The sequence below is a fragment of the Phaseolus vulgaris genome, chromosome 2, assembly GCF_051622355.1.
Source record: "Phaseolus vulgaris cultivar YP4 chromosome 2, ASM5162235v1, whole genome shotgun sequence".
Taxonomy (NCBI): Eukaryota; Viridiplantae; Streptophyta; class Magnoliopsida; order Fabales; family Fabaceae; genus Phaseolus; species Phaseolus vulgaris.
This window is the reverse complement of record NC_143499.1, coordinates 7,821,786-7,840,762: the sequence shown is the minus strand read 5'-3', so window position 1 is coordinate 7,840,762 and position 18,977 is coordinate 7,821,786. Positions and strand designations below refer to the sequence as shown.

General features: G+C 29.9%; 1 protein-coding gene across 2 annotated transcripts; it reads right to left on the bottom strand.

The window, feature by feature from the left end:
* Positions 1 to 374: 374 nt before the first annotated feature.
* Positions 375 to 11,387, bottom strand: LOC137810534 (oxysterol-binding protein-related protein 2A). 2 transcript variants are annotated; one of them, XR_011080919.1, is made up of 11 exons: positions 10,469 to 11,387; positions 8,042 to 8,401; positions 7,042 to 7,138; positions 5,847 to 6,289; positions 4,494 to 4,649; positions 3,477 to 3,644; positions 3,206 to 3,346; positions 2,335 to 2,562; positions 2,107 to 2,257; positions 931 to 1,120; positions 375 to 812 (listed from the first exon to the last, which is right to left on the bottom strand). XR_011080919.1 is itself a non-coding variant. In XM_068611867.1 (11 exons), the coding sequence occupies exons 1-10, from the start codon at positions 10,883 to 10,885 to the stop codon at positions 941 to 943; spliced, it is 2,304 nt and encodes a 767-aa protein (XP_068467968.1). In that variant the 5' UTR covers positions 10,886 to 11,355; the 3' UTR covers positions 375 to 812; positions 931 to 940. The 2 variants fall into 2 exon arrangements, 1 of the variants encoding a protein (XP_068467968.1); XM_068611867.1 differs by having other exon boundaries at positions 2,107 to 2,220; positions 10,469 to 11,355.
* Positions 11,388 to 18,977: the final 7,590 nt, after the last annotated feature.

Here is an 18,977-nt window from a genome sequence, read left to right as displayed (position 1 = left end):
CGATTACTAATTTAGTCAAATATTTAAATAATGAAATAAATACGCTTTTATGCATGTATATGTTTGTGTGCTCATCTATAAAACTATTTTTTATTTATGTATAATTATATATAATGAAGATTATTTATTTTCACTTGTTATTATGATAATAACAAATTTTAAACATATATTCATTTATGTATGATTATGGTTTAATGTTAACTATCTGTGTATGAGGTTTAGCAACATACATGCACATATTTTAGTACATTAGGTAGTTATATTTGAAGTGTACACATGACTTGCATTACTCAAACATCTCACATTTTGTGATCATTTTTACTTTTTGCATGTCCATTTGAAATTCTTGTATATGAAATAAAGTAGGAGAAAGGTAAAAAAGGCTCATGATGTTTATTTCTACCAAAATGCATAAATCAATAGCCATTGGGGGTGATGTAGCAAGAATAGGATAAAGGGATATATCCTTACATCAGCTAATTAAATACAAGCAAAACAAAGCCATATAAAAATAAATAGGCAAAATTATGACAAGGTAACGCTGTGATCTTTGAAGCTGGATTTCCCCACCTGGTATATACGCACATCCAAGACCAAGTAACTATTCTTCGGCGCAACAGTAGTAGCCTTCACCATGTATGTGCTTTAAATTCACAAAGCAGCGTGGAAGTTAACTCTGTACCCTTCCTCACTGTTCATATATCACCAACAAAGGATCACCATTTCCCAAATTCTTCTACAATCACACGCCTTCCAACAACATTAAAGCTAAACTCCCCACGTAATTGGTTAACCTTCATCATCATCATTATCTGGAACATAAAATAATATGATCATTAAAAAATAACTTTCGTAATTCGTAAAGGAGAAATTGAAAGTGTTATGAATATTCTGAGTGTATATGAAACATTCGAATATGTAAAACTTTACCTGAACCAAGTTAAAATGCAGCTAAGGGATCGGCAGGCTCTTCTTTGATTTCACTAAATATATCAGGGCAACCATCCCAGCTTCCAAGCTCTCTCGCTTCCCAATATCCACCAATGTAGCGAAAGGTTCCACTTTCACCATCTCTTCGGAACCACCTAGGCTTCCAACCATTTTCTTGTATTTTCCTTGACTGTGGATATATATAAACCATGATGATCATCAATACAAAGGAGAAGAAATAAGTACAATGATAATCATCATCACCATACTGACAAAATATATCACTAGCACACAAATTACAACACAAACAGCTGAAGCACAAATAGTGATATCTATGATTTTGTTTCTCTTCATTTTTATTTTATATTTCTCTCTTCCTTTAAGTCTTTCTCTTCTTTAATTTTCTCTTACAATCTCTCTATTTATTTCCTCCCTACCTTATAGGACATAAAATATGGTTTGGGTTCAGAAAAAAACTGTTAATTCTGAATTAAATCAGTTAAAAATAGTAAAGAGGCAAAGTTTAATTTAAAGCTTATGCTCTCATTTGGTGTGAAGGGAAAAAAGAGTGAAAAAAAACAAGTACTTTCCTTGTTTTGATCTCTATGGGCAAAGAAAGATGAAAAATAAGTGAAATCCACAAGTTCAGTTTTTCTTTTTCCAAAATGAAAAGAAAGAAAGAAAAAGTGATTTTAAATATTAATGACTAAAAAACTCATTTTTTAACACTATTTCCTTTTCATTAAACATATTAATATAATACTATTTTTATTGAACAACTTATAAAATCATCTCATACTTCATTCATTTTTTTTCTTTTACTTTCTTCTTTAAACCAAAATAGGATCAGATAAAACAATCTTAGAAATATATATATATATATATATAACATTTTATAATTATTACAAAAAGACAAAATGAAAACAGAATTTTATTCTTAAAACTGAGCATATCCAAAACAACCAAGCTACACGTAATAGACAACAAACAATATATCATTATGGGGGTACAACATCCAGAAGCACAGGAAATGAAACAGTGATAACAATTTAATTAGATTTGTGGAGAACCAGAGATAAGCATTCAGAACTCTAAATCCTGGAGTAGCCGAAAACAGGAAATAAGAGGAGCAAGAATGGGTGCTCAAAGCAGAAAAGAGAAGAGTTTCAGACATACCATTCTCTGACGCTTTTCCAGCCTTTGTTTCTCCAAATTAGCCTTGTCGTATTCCCCATTCTCTAGATGTCGTTGATCAGGTCTAAGCCTGGAATCCGTAGGCGGTAGGTTCTCCTTTAATCCGTCATCAAATACCCGGGATCAGAAAAGGCTATAAAAAACAATTAGAGACGCATATATAAGAATTGGAATGCATATCAAATAACGATACAATACATCATTATATACCTTCAGTCCCGGAGTTAGCTCATTCAGAGTGATGGCAAATGGTGTCAAATTATACCGGGTGAGATTAGGAGATGACATGCTCCTTTTCCACAACAAGGATGCGTTTGGTGAACTGAAATCTTTAGGTTTCACATTTACATTACCACTCATATAATACATGCTGTCATCCCACTTGCCAAATAATGTGGCGACTTTTTCCCCCGTTACATCTTCAACAAATCCATGCACCTAATTGAACGCGCGGCATACACACTGAATGAGATGCTTAGGAAAATGACTGAATAGACAATTTGGTACTTTGAAATTTGGACATAGGCAAAAATTGATAAAGCTCGTAAGTCAACAGAGATTTAAGGAGCAGAGAAAAAGAAAGAAACAGGATACTCATATATAGGAGATATGAAGAAAATGCTAAACAACACGAATATAACCAGTAGGAAAAGAGACGAAATATTTTATTTGTCAAAGTTTTATTCGTCACTATCCTTGATTATCCTTCATTATTAGCTATAGCTTATTTAAAAAGATCAAGATCCTTCGTGTAATTCGTACAGAATATTCTTAGTACCAAATAACCGTTCTCACGGAAAATTTCTATACCTCTGAAAATTCCAAGGGCTCTGACATTGTTTTTAAACCAATAGTTATTAAATTTCCATCACCTCATTATTTTGCTAATTTTTAATAATGAAAATATTAGTTTTTCTAATTTAGTATTTAATTAATTAAAATGTTTTATAATAAATTTATAATCATTTACTTAAATTAGAAATCTAGTTATTATTCTTTTAAAGGTATGGATAGAAATATTCATAAAATAATAATATATCTTTTAAATTCAAATTATTCTAACAAACAACGAGTAACTTACTTGGCGAGGATTTCGGTCGAGTATTGTCTGCTCTTTGAACTTGAGCCTGCATGAATACTTACGATTGCCACGTATATCCATGCTCCCATGATGATCACAGTATATTTTCCCAAGGATAAGATTATAAATCGTGGTGGTGACCTAATACAAGAAACAACAACAATCATAACATTAATTTAGAGAAAATTTTACGATGGAATTTAAAGGCACGACAGTAGTACAACCGGGCAGATTGGCGGAATAAAATAGATAGTGATTTTACAATGCACACCTTGCTCCACTGAAATATTTCACCATCATTGAACTCTAGGGTCAGAACACCCACTGGGTCAAGCTGAATTGACCTTCCCCAAAACTTTGAATGGATGTTGCTGTCAGCCCAAAACTTCCATCCTCTACCTTCGCAGTGGCAGGCAATGAGAGTTGGATGGTGACTGACCTGTTTCAGACATAATGACAGAAACATGAACTATATTAGCTGGTTGATGAATTGCTCATATTAATACTAACACAAAAATACATACGAAGATCGAATCCCATGGAGATGTAACGTGTGCCTAAACATTATATTATATATGAATAAACTGCTGAAACTTGTAAATATGCATTATATTGTGATGCATGGTTCTGGAACTTCGAACTCTACAAAGCAAAACAAAACAAAAAAACCTTAAACAAAGCTTTGAACAACAAAGCAACTGCAGATAAAGAAAGAGAAAGACCACTTATGCATATAAGACCCTCGTCATCATTAAGACAACCACAATTGAGCCTACACCTATATAAGAAAGTTTATGTACTCCAATTAATTAACAACAACCAAACTTCGTAAAAAAACTGATCTCGTAGCAAAAATAAGAAAAAGTATTACGTTATAAGTGCATTTCTAATAATATAATATAAGGACAAACTATCAACTTATTCAAAATGAAAATTTTTGAACACTCTATCATGGCATTTAAGATTTCACTCAATTTTACATTTCATCTTCCACCGTCTAAGTAAACAACAGGGGTTAATAACAAGCCGGATATGACATTGTGTTCCATGTAATTTAAGCAATCACCATTAGATGGAGTGTAATTTACCTAATAAGTAGTAGATAAACGGCTTAACATTTGTTCTAAATTTTTAACTTATAAAAGTCTAATGCAAATAAATTTAATTTGTAGGAAACTTTATTGATATTAGCCCAAGAGATACCAAAATTAAATTCGACCTCATGCCATCTTAGCATTTTCATATTCCAATCCTTTACCTCTGCTTCAGTAAATCATAAGGAACTAACCTTCTCTGAAAAGAAGCGAATTCCTTTCTCGGGGTAATCAGCTTCGAAGGTTTCACCTAATAAAGGATTAAAGGGTTTACAATTACGACCTTCAGATGACGCATAACCGGAAACTGCAAAGGCAGCAACATACAGTGCCCGAAGGAGACCGTTTCCCTGAAAAAAAGTATTCAAAGGGGAAAACAATCAAATACAATAATATGATTGATTTCAACTCTGAATCAAAGTATCATTATTATTATTTTCTACCACAAAACACTCATGTGTGACATACAAGTGCATAGAAATTATTTTAGCACTCATATTCCACTGTCAAATTTATGATTTGAACTTGAATCTCGTATTTATCATTGAGTGCACGCTCTGCATATGCATTAGCAACGCAAGTATCTCTCTTTTCACATCGAGGTTAACAAAAGACATAGCTTCTGCAGGATCCAGGTCCAAGGGTAACAGACATGTTACCAAACCTACTGTGGATTCTGCTACAGAAAGATGTAAACTAGGAATGTTTTGCTTACACTCTCCTAAATAAAAAGTGAAAACTTAAAAAAGAAAAATGATATTTTGAAATCCAACTTTTTCTAAACAACCAAATAACAATCACTTTTAATAATAAATATTAAATTAAGATAAATTATTATTATATAACAATATATTTGCTACATAAGTAGTGGTAGAATGGCTGTAAGTATTTTATTTAGTACCTCTGTTCTAATGATAGGCAAGTAGCAATATATAGTAAATTTTAGTCTTTCATATTGGAGTATGCTTGGTTGGGCACGAATCAAGTGAGTAGGTAGATAATATGAAAATAAAATCACTTTGTACTTGCCTGTGCAACCAAAGCATTAGAAAGTGGAAAATAATCTCAATTGTTTTCATTCTTCGTTGAAATTTCTACCCGTACTCTATTTTCTAAATGAGGGCTGATATCTTGAAACCCATACTTGGTTATGCGGCAACTAGAAAATACTTATTTGTGAATAAACAAACTCACAGAAATTGTATGATTAATTTCCTATTGTCAAATTATGATTTCCCCCTCTCTGTGTGAGCTAAAGTGAATGATTATAACTAAAAACATAAAAACAAAGAAGCTAAAGGAGTGCAGGAAGGTTACTTAATCGCTCTATATCTCAGACATGGAAACAACCCAAAAACATTCACGGATAGAGTTGGAAAGAGAAGTCCCGATAAAATTATCACGTCCCACTAAACAATGAAACAATTAAGGGTGGTAAAGGAGTGTTGCTGATAATGTGGGCATTCTATTCAATACTAGTTTTAAATTTATATTGCCTGCAGTTCAACACTGGTGAGTGGCGTAAACAAGAGCAAGATGTATCTTACTGATTTTCCGTACTCGTGTGCTTGATCCAGAAGATAAGAGTACTCCAAGTCCTCACAACATTTTTGTAGGGATGATATAGGCTCATTAAAGTATACCGGGAGACAAACTCTCGTTAGATCTTTTCCCACGTTGTCCTTGATCATTGACCAAAGACTAACACCCTTCTCTTTCTCAATAGGATCTGGAAGCTTTTTTCGTCTTGCTATCTGAGAGTGCTTATAATTACAGACCATTTTGTCAGGATGAATGTTCTCTGTATCAGTGCATTGCGTGCTGGCTTCCCTACACCTGTCCACTTGATTTATAGCTCTTTCTAACTCACATTTGCAATCAGGCTCTGTAAAACAATCTCTAGTATCATAATATGAGATTTCATCTTCATCTGACACTTCCTCCATCTCTTGTTTCTCAATATCATCAGATGATTCAGTTGTACTACATTCTGAAACCAAAAGGTTTATGTGAAAATAATAGTACATCTTGAAAGGACAAGTTCATAAATAATGAAGGTTGCAGATAGATTCATTGTAGACAAATTTACCGAAAGACATGGACAGAATATCAATTCATACTTGTACACAACGATGGTGCATATGATCATTCCATTATCAAGCGAAGTGTGATAAATGAACTCAGCATGTTTAGGAAGAATAGTTTTTATTCTGGTTGAATGAATAAGCAAATCATGGATTCATGTGCCTCATGTTCTCACATAAACTGTCTCACAAATAAATAAATTGACTCTACCGGTAGAGGCTAGGACCATATAAATTATTAATTTTTGTAATTGCCATCAGGTTGACTTTGGAAACAAAACTGTCATGTGAACTGAATCTAAACGATGAAATAAAATAATGAATGATAAATTCTCTAGAGATTGTCATGAAGATGCTGGTAAAAATTCTATTGATTGAATTAAAACTCTAGAACTTCGGAAAAAAATAAAAATACACAGGTCCATGTTCCAAGGGGATTTAGCCAAATAATTTTCATCATTCAAGAAACGGTTGCAATAACAAAATGATGTCAGCAATATTCCTCCTGTTCATATAAGACAGAACCATTGGTCCCTGTGATAACTTTCAATACAACAAAGATTCCGCATACAAGCACATGCTTATTACATCAAAGAAGAAAGACAAAAGTAACAGCAAAGGTATAAACAGAAAACATTGCTAACATATATAGCAGTACCACTATATTTTCCTCGTCCAAGACTTGAAAACTCGTTCTTTGTTAATTGGTATTCACCATCGTGTATTGCAGTGGCCTCAGGTTCAGTATTAGCTGCCTGCTTATTATGATCAATAGCAAATTTGTTAAGTCACGTACCGTAAAGACCTTTCACATTCAGAAATTACACATATAGAGAAAACGTCAAACTAAAATGATAATTGAATTGACATGTGAGTCCGTGAATTACATTACATTTTATAGTAAGGGAAGAGGGAGAAAACAATCGATGCTATCACCAGTTTTAAAAGACATTAGAATAAAACACAAAAAAGCCAAGAATGCATGACCGCATGAAACAAACATGTCATGTGGTCTTCCAATTTATTTATTTTTTGACTTGGTTGATTGTATGACAACAATACCACTTCAGCTGAATTTGTACCAACTCAAGTAATCAGATAATTTCATCATAATTATCCAAGAGCAACATACACCCTAAACATGTTTCCATGTGTTTGACAGAACTAAGAAGCACAGCAATTATTATGGAATAAAATACATACACAAGAAATTTAAAACAATATAGCTAAAGTATTGAAAGTTTATGTACAAATATTTAATTAGAATAAGAAAAAGTAGTACGCGTGACAAGACAACAGTCTCCTTACAAGAAAGATAGCTTTTAAAATATAATTGATGGTAAACGAAGACTGAAAAGAAACTTTTGAACATTAAACAAATATATTTCCGCAATTATTTTATCAAACTATGTACTCGACCATCCAAGCCGACCCAATCATAAATTATAAAACAAAAGACCATAAAACTTCAGAGATCAAATGACCTGGAATCGTTAAATTATTGCTCAACTCATAATCTTTAACCATATTTAAAATGGTAGGGATGTTGTGGGGAATAGTAAAGTAATAAACACCCCAGTCCTTTAAGTATTCAAATGACCCATATAGAGGATGATAGTGACAAGCACTCCAGAATACAAGACAAGGTAAGAAATTACCTCCAACTGCCTTATTGTATCAAGCAAATTTGATCGCTCTTGACAAAGAACTTCAAGTTGTCCTTTCATTTCGGAGAACTCCGAGAGCATGATTTGCTCGCACTGCTTTACAAGGTCCTCACTGGTACCCTCTTCAAGCAAGCGTGACTTAAGCCTGTCGGTTGACACGGATATATCATTGGGTGTAAGCAAGAGATGATCATTGAGGGGTTGATGAGGATACAGGCCACGTGTTGAAACCAAGGCCTGTATCCACGCTACCCGATCATTCCTCGAATCAGTTCTCAGATGGAGAGTTTTCGTTGCTGTAAATATATAGAAACGCCGATCATCTGACTTGCTCTCTTTAAATGATGAAATCTGCTAGACATTCACGCAATGTAACTTCAATTTCAATGCACCAACAAACTATCTAAGTTTTCTTCTCATTGAAGAAGAATAAATAAAAGGGACAGAATTTAACGATAAGAAATAAAATTAAAAAAATAAATAATAATAATATAAAAAAAAGACATAGCAAATACTAAAATTATACGAAAAGGAAAAAAAAATAGTGATATTAGTGTTCATTGAAAAAGAAATATACTATTAGAGAGTAAAACGAACAGGACAGCAACAAAACTTATGGGAGAGCCCACTTGACAGCAAATTGTTACAAAAAAAAAGGGGATAAACTTCCCAAGAAGACACACGGACACAATAAGCATGAGTAAAAAGTAAAGAGGCCCCCTACCACCTCAACCAAAAAACAGCAAAAGTTTTGTTGGTAACGAAAGACTCTTAGTAATAATCAGAACACGCTGAACACACAGGCCCGCCAGGTTTTGGACCAAACCAGTGTATTATGTATATATTATCATATAAAATCATAGTTTGAATAAGCTGTTAGACTATAAGGGATTTTCAATTGTCTAAATAAAAATGAATTTGAGAAATAAAGTAGCAAACCATTATTTACTGTCTCTTACTTCCTTTGTTTGTTTTTGCCCCTTTTATCTAGTAGGAGAGGGGTGACTGATTATATTGAACAGCATTGAAGCACAATAGAAGTTTCACCACTATAATCACTAAAAGAAAAGAACAAAACCAAAGCGCTGGAGAGTTGAAAAGATAATACCCCCACCAAATTGTTGTCAAGTCCCACATAGTTTTCTACTTTTGTTAAAAATTAAAGTTTCAAATATTCCGATAAAACCAATATAACTGAATGGACTTTCTCCCATCCCATAAGGTTGCTTAAAGTAACGTCATTCCAATTTACAAAGCTAAACGCACGCCAGTCCAAGACCCCTAATTAACTGCAGTAGGATCAACGCACTGTTAACATTTTTTATTTTTTTATTCTATCTGTTCCATTATAAGGTGACTCCTCCTTCAAGTCTTGCATATGCATTACCGTTAAGGCAAGCAAAGAAAAGATAAAAGTATGCCACCATCGCGATTTCTCTCTCCCCAAATCTTTACAAGCTACAGGAACATGTTCTAGGAAAGTGGGAAGAGGAAACCAAAAACAATGCAAGACAAGGGAAAGACGTACAGGGAAAAAATAGTAAAAAAAGAAAAGACGGGGAAAAGAGCAAAAAGACCCAGTGTATTAAGTGTTTCATGTTTTTAAACTGAAATGGTAAACGAGGTAAGGTAGGATTGGGTGAAAAACAGGTGCCAAGAGGAAGCTACATTAATCAGAGCAGAGCTGAATCGAAGAAATGCATCCGCCAACTACCAATGGCATCGCACCTAATGTGACCGCAAGTTAATGCCTTACCTAGGGCTCCTACGACGTAGTCTACCGTACCCTCCTTGGCCACCTGTTGATGTGACCCACTCTACATTAACAACCAGTTATTAAAACCACAATTACAAACACCAACTTTCCCATTGAAACCAAATCCATCATCATCAAAGTCTGCGATTGATTAGAATCAATCCATGTTTCCACTCTACAAATACTTTATTTTTTTAGATAATTAATATTGAAATTAGATAAAGCCTCTTAGTAGATAGAAAATCAAAGTCACAGCCAACAATGGCTGAAATCCACTGGTTTTGACATTAATGTTCAAAAAAGAAAAATAAAATAATATATATATATATATATATATATATATTATTTTTCTTTACACTGTCAAAGAAGAATCACATTAGTGAATAATTTTAATGGCCGAAATCTTCGTGTTCATTAATCACGTCATCAACGAGACTTAAGCACGGAAAGATAACTTTAACATTTGGCATATGTGAAATCGAAAATCGGAATGTTATTATTTTAGTTTCTTAAGCTAACTTGCAAGTGCCAGTAAATAGTGAAACTGAGGAGTCAGATCACACTGGCAACGCCTGCAATGATCCTTCATTAATTTTCAGAATGGGAGAAGGTAGAAGGAAAGAAAATCAACATTAAAAGTAGGTATAGAAGATTAGAATTACCTTGAGATGGACTACGCCGGTGGTGGAGGAAGAAGCTTTGCGGTGTTTCCGTCGTGTGCCGGGGACAGCTCTGTCCACTCGTGCGAGACGGTTAGTGGAAATCTCCCCGATGAGGCAAACATCATCAGAAGGAGTGAGGAGGTTGAGATTCTCCGGACAGCGGATCTTGGCGTAAGAGAGAACGCCATTCCGGAGGAGGAACCATCGGGATCTCCAGCCTTTGCCGTAATTGGTCCACTTGTAGAGAACACCAGCCACTGTGGTGTCCCATCTCTGAGCAGCATTGCCTAGAGATCCCAGCACCGGAAGGGTTCTGATTTGAAAAAGCCTCGCGGCCTTGCGCTCCGGAGAATGGTTGCCGATTCCAGGACTCTCCAGAGAGATACAACACAGTGGGTGCATCTCTTTCACTCGCATTTTCTCTCCCTCAAAATACTTCTTCCTAACTTTGGCTCCTTCTAATTTAATTTGATTTAATGCAAGGGTTCTACTAACACCTGAATTATGTTGTTCATCGATTCAGTGGTGTTCTCAAAGCTAGTGGGGCTGGAAGAAGATTAAAAGGACATGGAAGGAGGTTAAGTGATACATACATTACTGTGAAAGAAGTGTGCAGAAGAAAAGAGCTTATAATTTTCGGTGAAGAAAAAAAAAATGAGATTAGTATATTCAAATGAATAAATTAATGGGTTGAGAAAGCTGATTGCAGGCAGGTATATATATATGTATGTATATATATTAGTTGAATTTGGCAAAGGCATGGAGAAGGGGGCAGAGTTGTAATAAAGTAAAAATAGAAGGGTTTTTGGATAGAAAAGAGAGAGTGCTCAGAACTAGTTGGGTTTAGATTGGAAAAAGAGAGTAGTCCCAGTCTCCAACCACACCTCAAAGATATTTGATTCTCTACATTGTGATAGATAATTGAAATACTTTGGATATCACATTCTCTTGTGTTCTCAGTATTGTATTCTCTATTTGAAGTAAATTAGTTGGACTCCAATAAAATGGTTTAGTTACAAAAATGTATTCATGTGACTTTATAAAACATATATATTTGTTACTATCAAACTTAAATTAATTTTTCTTCATTTTCAAACATAGTCAAATATCAAAACATTAAACATTAAACATTAAGATAAATATCAAATATCACTATTCATCCACTTCCAAAAACATTAAATATAAACATAAACATTAATTCAAAAACATTAAACAGAAACATTATTGACATTCCTCCATTTCAATAACATTGGATGTCATCTTAGAAGAATTTTCATCCTTTTTTTCTTGCAGGTTAACAGACCAGTCTGCCCCGCCCCGCATTTTTTACCAGCGGATCGCGGGGGCACATCCCGCCCCGCTTTGTCATCCCTACTTAGAGTATGTATTTTCCTGTAATATATAAAGTCTTAATTCTTAATAAGTCATGTTATTTATAAAATAATCTAACTAGATTATTAAAACCTTTTGTATACATTTAATTTATAATTTTTAGTTTATTTTTCATATATGCACAATAAAATCATAACTATTGTTTTATGTTATATAAGTTCATATCATACAAATTTCTTTATTTTAAAAAAATATAAAGTTATTTATCTTAAATAATAGTAAAAATAAATAAAAAATATTATTTTTAAAATATAAGAGAAGATAAATTACTACTAAAAAATTATTAAATATAAAGAGACAAAAATAATTAAATCTCATATTTACTAAATTAAATATTATTTTAGAAATTAAAAATATTATTGATATCTAAATTAATTTTTATTGTTATTATTAATTTAGAAATTGCTTATTAATGATAAAAACTAATTTAGATACTAAAATTTTTTTATATTTTAAAATAGTAATTAATTTAATAAATATAATAATTAATTATTTTTTATCTTTAAATTTGATTTTCATTTAATAAATTTTTTAATGAATTAAAAAAAGTTTGATGAAGAATAAAATCAAAATGGGAATAAATGGGAATGGCAATGATAAATATATATAAGAAATATTACAAATTATAGGTATTTAGTTAAAAGAAATAGAAAAAATTAAAAATAATTAATTTTATTATTACTATGTTATTATTATTATTATTATTATTATTATTACACATGCGCTATTATGTGCATGTATATTTACATTTTTATTTAATTAAATTATATATAAATTTTCTATTTTCTATTTCTATAATTTTATAGTTTTATTATTTTTTGTATTATTAATTAAAAATAATATAATTTAAATATATATGTAATTTTTAAAAATAGTGTTAAAAAAGTTATATAGATGTTATTTTAAAAAATAAGATATTTAGTTATTTAAAATAAGAGAAAATTATTCAATTATTTATGTATTAAATAAATAAATAATTTATTTTTATTTAATAAAAAAAATTGTTCAATTAAAAATAAAACCAAAGAAACTTATCAAATTGTGTATCTCTTTATATAATGACATATATATATATATATTATTATTATTATTATTATCATCTACTATTAACATTTTAATTCTTTTATTATCAATACAAAAATATCATTTTTTTCTACATTTTTTTTCTTCCTGGTAAATAAGTTTCTCTCTGTTCACTTTCTTTTCCCCTCTCTCCTTATCTTTGTACAGTAACAAAAATACCTAAAATTAAAACCAATTCAATTTTAAAACTAATAAAAAAACATTGTAAATGTAATAAAATTAAATTTTAATATTATAAAAAAAATATTTAATCAAAAAAATAACTATATAATTTTGTATTATACTAAAAATAATCATTTATGCATATAACTATTAATTGTGAATATACTTTTAAAAAAATAGAGATCCTTTTTATTGTGGTCATTGAAGATAAACTATAAGAGATATAATAACATGAAAATGCTTCTTATAGTTGTTGCAATGGTTTTTTAATTGAATTGGTTTAATTTTATTAAAAATTATTGCAAATGAAAAAAAATTGAAAAATTTATCTATATGGGTAAGTTGTGTCAATATGATACAACTTTATTGTAAAGAAGTCATGCATGCATGACATAAGTTTAGATTTATGAATATGAAGATGAAAGTGAAGTCATATTAGTTTGACACAACTTTAATAAGAAGGAAGTCGTGTTTGCCTCATAAGACTTGTATTACTGTTAATCTAGATTTTTTTATTTTAAATAAAGTTTTACCACAATGACACAACTTCAGTTTAGATCGGATTACATTAAAATCGTGTCATGCATTGATGAGTTCAATATAACTTATCCATATGTTGTTAATGGTGTTTATATAAGACAATAGTTCAAGTTGATAGGACATTCTTGACCAGAAAATACCATGGAACTTTGTTGACTATAATTAGTAAATATATCAACTAGAAATTTTTTTCAATAGTTTTTGTCATTGTTGAAGGTGAAACAAAGTATGCTCTTGTATTGTTCTTCCAATTGTTACGAGCATACGTCAAGCTTCAACCAAATGTATACATGATAATCGATGGAGGAGCAACAATATTGTTAGCATCATAATTTTCAAAAGTTGGTTAGCAAGGAAATGGTCTGGTCTTATAGTCTATTCTATATTGATCGTTGTCATTTCACAACCAAATTAAAACAGATTCACACATAGACCGTCTAATACCATATAGATGATAATATGGATAGGGTCAATTGACCCAAGTCGTATCCCAAATAATAAAATAGTGAATTCACCTAATGAATGTTCAAAACTTATCTACCAATAGTAAAAGTAGGTAATAATAGTAAACTAAAAGGGAGAAAATATCAATATATATTACATTAATAACACAAATCGAAAAGAGAGTATCCATTGTATTCATAACGAAATTAATGAGTTAATTCTGAATATGCTAACAAAATGTTCTTATTGTCGTATATACAAGGTTGATAATAAAATTTACTTCCAATTTTCATTTATTTATTTATTTTTACAATATCAATTTATAGCTTCAATTTTTTTTCTCATTATCCCACAAGACAACTAAACATATATTAATATATATAACTACATAAAACTAATAAAACTAATAAGTTAATTTCCATGATAATCAAAATTCTTATAATAATTTCTATATTTTTAATATTTTATTTTTCTTGTAATTTATATAAAATTACGTAGTGATCTTATTTTTTTCAATAATTGTGTAGATGAAAAATTTTACATTTCACAAATAATATTTTTATATAAACAATTAATATTAACATAAATAAGAAAATAATTTCATACAAAAGTCGTATAAAGATACATAACTTTAGTTTAATATAAAAAATATCGTCATATCATACTGATTAAAATAATAAAAAATAAACATCGATTAATAGTAGTGTATGGACACTCACACCATGTCAAGATGACACAACTTTACTTTTACAAATTCAAATTCGTGTTATATGTACACGACCTTCACAATATAATCTTCACACTATAACAATTTACCCATGTGGATAAATCTTTCAAAATCTATCCATTTTAATAATTATTTTATAAAATTACACTAATTCAATTATAAAAAAACACTCACAACTCAACTATGCCCTCATAAAAAAAAATATAACTCCTTTGATAATCTAAGTAAAAATAAATGTCCAACTTTGCTAAATACAACTAAAATACTACAAGACAATCATTAAATAGAAACCAATTTTAGAGATAAAATAATTAGTTACTATAGTGATTAAATTAGAGATCATTTTAGAAACTAAAAATATTATTAGTTTCTAAATTAGTTTTTATTATTGATATCTCATTAACTACCAATTATTTAGATTCTAAATTTAGTAGCAAAAACCTTGATAGCTACTTAAATATCAATTTAAAAAGTACTGTTTATTAATAATAGATACTAATTTAGAAACCAATAATATTTTTAGTCACTAAAATTATCTCTAATTTAATCACTATAGCAACTAATTATTTTTTGTCTCTAAAATTGGTTTATATTTAATGATTTTCTTATAAAAAATAAATAAATGAATAAGAAGACAATAAAATAAATAAGAGACTACCTCATAAAAAAATTACCTCTAAATAAAAATTACCTCTAAATCATATTCAAGGTGATTAATCTTGTTCTACTTAATAAGTTGTCCACCTTTATTTGAATTCTGATTAATTTATATATAGATTTTAACATGCTAGGGTAAGAAAAAAAAATTCTATATCTTTTATAAAAAGTTAAAATAAAATAGAAAATTAAAACAATTTTTTTAATAATTCTGTTTTCTGTCGTTTAATTACACGTAATTTTCTAAAATAAATTTAATTTCAATAAGATAAAAGAGAACATTTTAGTACATTAGTAAGAGAAGAATGAATGTATTTTAAAGTTACTATCAAATAAATATTGTAAAGTTATTATTCTAACAAGGAATTGAAAACATGAAAGTTGTGAATATAATTTATTTCCAATAATTTAAATAATAATGTGCTTGATGTAAAACACTTCCTTCATTTTATATTAAAACATTAAAATAATGATAGAATTGAATTTTGTATTTTATAATCTAATTAAATAGAATAGAATTAATTTTTATGACTCTAAGATTTGGTAGTGCCCAACCTTCATTTTGATGTTTTTCTATAATATGTTTTCCAAATATTAAATGCATTTTCTTAGTAAGTTTATTACATAAATAAATAATAGGATTGAATGAGATTTTGTTATTTTCCTATTCACCCTTTAGTGGGGATGAAAGTTGGGTCATGCTTTTGACTTTTTGTAATTATCATCCTCCTCATGTTATAGTTGTCAAACTATATTTGGCCAAATAGAAAGCACATGTTCTTCAATTCAATCTAGCCATTGATCAAGACCCAAAATAGTGCTCAGAAACAATTCAACCTGATTTTACTAAAAGTGGGTTTATGATCTCAAAACCTATATATGTCTGCAAGTTGTAATATATATATGCTTATTTTGTTTCATTTTCTCCTATTTCTATTGACTCTCACCCCTAAATCTTCAATATCAAATGACCTTTTTGGCACAGGGATTCTCCAGCTATTTCTTTCCCATAGTATCTGTTTCTTTTGAAATTTCTAAGGTTTATATCAATATAATGAATTGAAATGAAAAAAAAAATTGAAGTTTTATATTTTATTATTGTTATTTAGTTTAATCCCTAAAATCTCAAAATCACCTGTATGAACAGTTTTAGATGTTCAACAAAACTTGATTTCTATGTTAAGAAAGTTGATAAACTCTGACTAGAGGTGTGCCATTTTTAATGCATATGCGTAATAATGATTTTTCAACTAATTATTTATGCAAGCACAATTAATTTTTCATTGGTAATGTAGTTCTAATATCTCCAAAAGGTATTTTATTTTTTCCATTTAAGGAAGAAAATTTGTAACTCCAGTTTCTATAAAATTATTTTGCAGTATTAAAATTAAAATTTTATTTTATTAAATACTTATGTCAATAATTTTTCCAAACATTATTATGTTTAACTTGTCAATCCACCTGTAGTTCTAACAATTTAATATATAAGTGATTCTTGTTTTACTCCATATTTCTATCTAAATGTTATTTAGTAACTTTAAACATAATTTACTATTATCATTATTATGTAGCCGGCAAATCCAAAAATAAACCGTGACTAATTTTTTTTTTGAAAGTATCACTACACGAAAATCATTAAATAGTAATCAAGTTTAGAGATAAAAAAAATAATCATTATATTAACTAAATTATATACTAATTTAAAGATTAAAAAATTATTATATCTAATATGGTTTCTATTATTAATAAAATATTTCTAAATTGGTATTTAAATTAGCTATCAAAATTTTGACTACTAATATTTTAGATTTTAAACTAATATAGGTTAAGGGAGACTAATTTAGAACATAACTAGTTAATACCTAAAACTTTGGTAGCTAATAGATAAAAACTACTTTATAAATTTTTATTAATAACAGAAACTATTTTAGATACTAATAAAGTTTTAGTTTATAAAATAGTGTGTAATTTAGTTAATAGTGTATATTAATGAGTAGAGTTGAAGTTGTATAAAATTTCTAAGCATATGAATCCAATGCTTAAGTCAAAATATTCAGTATAAATTGTTTTATTGGTTTGTTGTAGAATTATAAGCATGTTATCCCATATAGTTAATTATCTCACTTAAAATGTCTATTTACATATTTTTTTTGCATATCTCTCGTCCTGGTACAGAGAAAGTGTTTTTTCTCTGAAGTGCCTCCTCCTTCAGGTAGTAGATCGGTACACTTCAATAGGTATATGTATGTATAAAGAGTAATAATAATAATAATAATTAGTCCTTTATTGCAATATGCAGCATGTAAGTGCAGAGCTGGGTCCTGGCTAAATAAAATAAGGTGTAGGTACATGAGCTATAGCTAGTTAGCAGCATCAGAAAGTAGATAGCAAAAAGTAGCAGAGTTTATGATGCACATCTCATCTGCTACTTATTATTTTGTGTATTGATTTGCAGTGAATCTATGTTGAAAGTGTACTATAGTAGCATATGGTCAAAGTTATTGTTTACGTAAAACTCGCCACAAGTAGGAATTCAAAAACTGACTCAATAAGCCCTAGCTGCTATAGCTAGGCCATATATAGTTTACAGTGATGCGTAGTCCCTTAAGCATAGATAGGGTCGTAAAAGTTCTTCTTTTAGGCCTGGATCTAGCTCAACTTCAGTTACCTTGCTACGTACATGAATATGAGTATGCTAGTGGAAATGGGAAAGAAGGTATCGTTTTCAAACATGGAAACTTCTTCTAATTACTAACTAATGGAAGCTAAGCCAAAAAACTTACTCAAACATTCAGATTAGATGATTTTTTAAAGGAAAAAAAGAGAGTATGTGAGCTGTGACCTTGAAATTATGTTTCTTTGTGCGACTGTTTCTCCAGAAAGAAACACCAGTGACTCCAGGTTTGTGTCAGTGCCAATTTGTGAGGGACTGTGTCTAACACAATTGTCTGAAGAAAGGCATGGAAAGTCATTAGAGGGCTGAGATTACATATATAACCTTGATTTTTCATTATGCATGGTAATGGCTTTCATACATGGTTATTGTTTTGATGGTGCAGGTGTTGTGTGTGTGGTTGTTTGGCTTGTGATGTTGTGTCTCAGAAAATTGCAGATGGAGGAAGAAAGGTGTTAACTGGGATTAAAAAATCACAGTTCATGTATTTCTATGAACCTCAACAAATGAGCTCATGAACTTTTACTCTTAGCATGTTGTTCCCAATAATATTCCATAATTGAAATCTGTGAATCATTGGAGTTTCTTGAGTCATTTCGTGACCTTTTTCATGTGACCCATACATACCTTTATGATCGATAATGATATAAAATAATCAATTATATGTTTACAGGACTTTTTTTTAATCAGCAAGAATAATCAATCATATAATATAATATAATAAATTAATAATAAATATAAAATAATATTAAAATAAAGTAATATAATAATAAATATTAGATAAATAAATAAATATATTTATATAATAAATAATAATATTAATAAGAAAA